The following is a 1,556-nucleotide window of genomic DNA, read 5'->3' as shown; positions in this document are numbered from 1 at the left end:
ATGATTAAAATTTCTTAAATGCTATATTAGGAATATATTTATTAGTTTACTATATATTAAACCTTAGGTCATTAAAGTACTAGAATTTTGCAAAATCTTTGAGTGCTGGTAAGACATACACCCCTCTAACTTGCACAATCTTGTGACAGCTTTAGTAAATACAGAAGAGAGGTTGTATGAGATCTAAACATTTCTTTTGAACATTTTTGTGAATGAATCTATTACTTGATTGTTTCTCAGGCTGTAGATCATGGGGTTTAATAAAGGAACTATGACAGTGTAAAATAGAGACTCCATCATATCTTGGTCATCAGCCTGTGGGGAAGCAGAGCCCACATACATGACGGCGAGGGGCCCATAGTATAAAGATACAGATAGGAGATGAGCTCCACAGGTGGAGACAGCTTTTTGCATCCCTTTGACGGACTTATTTTTTAAGATTATAAGGAGGACAAGTGTATAAGATATAAGAATAGTTCCAATGGTAAAAACTTGAATTGAACCTGCAAAAGTAAAAACCATTAGAAAGTTAATAGAAGTATCAGTACAGGAAATCTTTAATAATGGGATAATGTCACAGTAAAAGTGTTGTATTATGTTGGAATTACAGAAGGTTAATCTGAATAAAAAAATTTCATGGATTAAAGCATGAAGAAGGCCACCTAGAAATGACAAAACTAACAGCCGGATGCATAGTCCATTGGTCATAATGACTGGATAAAGTAAAGGTTTGCAAATGGCTACATAGCGATCATATGCCATTGATGCCAAGAGAAAACATTCTGTGGTTACACCAACTGCAAAGGAAAAAAATTGTATCATGCATTCAGAGAGAGATATGATCTTACTCTTAGCTAAGAAGTTGATCAGCATCTTCGGAGTCACTGTGGATGATAACCAAGTATCCACAAAGGCCAAACTCCCAAGGAATAAGTACATTGGGATATGAAGGTGAGGGTCTTTCCAGATGATGACAATTAGACCAAGATTCCCCATGACGGTGATGAGATATATGACCAAGAATGCCAGGAACAGGGGTATTTTCCACTGTGGTTGATATAAAAATCCTGTGAGAACAAACTCTGTCAGCAATGTTGCGTTTTCCTCTTCCATGTCCTCACTGCATGTCCTCTAAAAAATGAAATAAATGTAAAGGAACATTCGCAATGGAATTGTGAGTTGAAATTGGGGAAGAAGTGTTCAAATAAACTATGTAATTATCAGAGACCTCTTAATTTTTTTTAATCAGCACTCTAATTGATGTACCCTATATTTGAGCATTTAAATACATGGAAAAAATAATACATTTTGGTTTGAAAATTGTGTAGGAATTAACAGATTGAGATTTAAAAAGATGCATCATCTATATGTACTAAATTTTTGTGGACTGTACTGAATATAATAGGAAAACCTTCTGTCTGGGATATGGATGTAGGGTGAAGGAAAAAAGATATTTGAAAGGCCTGTATTAAAAATGGAATGAATGTAATGTGGAGAATCTCAAACTTTATTCTTCACATGATAAACATGCACCAAATATTTTAAAATGGGAAATG

The 1,556-nt window shown here is 34.5% G+C and overlaps 1 protein-coding gene across 1 annotated transcript; it reads right to left on the bottom strand.

The window, feature by feature from the left end:
* Positions 1–183: 183 nt before the first annotated feature.
* LOC105546424 (olfactory receptor 5H6) lies at positions 184–1,008 on the bottom strand. Its single transcript, XM_011989612.1, has one exon. It carries the CDS (start codon positions 994–996, stop codon positions 184–186), a length of 813 nt encoding a protein of 270 aa, XP_011845002.1. The 5' UTR covers positions 997–1,008.
* Positions 1,009–1,556: the final 548 nt, after the last annotated feature.

The sequence above is a fragment of the Mandrillus leucophaeus genome, unplaced genomic scaffold, assembly GCF_000951045.1.
Source record: "Mandrillus leucophaeus isolate KB7577 unplaced genomic scaffold, Mleu.le_1.0 Scaffold3592, whole genome shotgun sequence".
NCBI classification, from domain to species: Eukaryota; Metazoa; Chordata; class Mammalia; order Primates; family Cercopithecidae; genus Mandrillus; species Mandrillus leucophaeus.
This window is presented reverse-complemented; position numbering and strand designations above follow the sequence as displayed.

Coding starts and splice junctions, on each gene's coding strand:
- LOC105546424 (XM_011989612.1), bottom strand. CDS start 996: ATGGGGAATCTTGGTCTAATTGTCATCATCTGGAAAGACCCTCACCTT.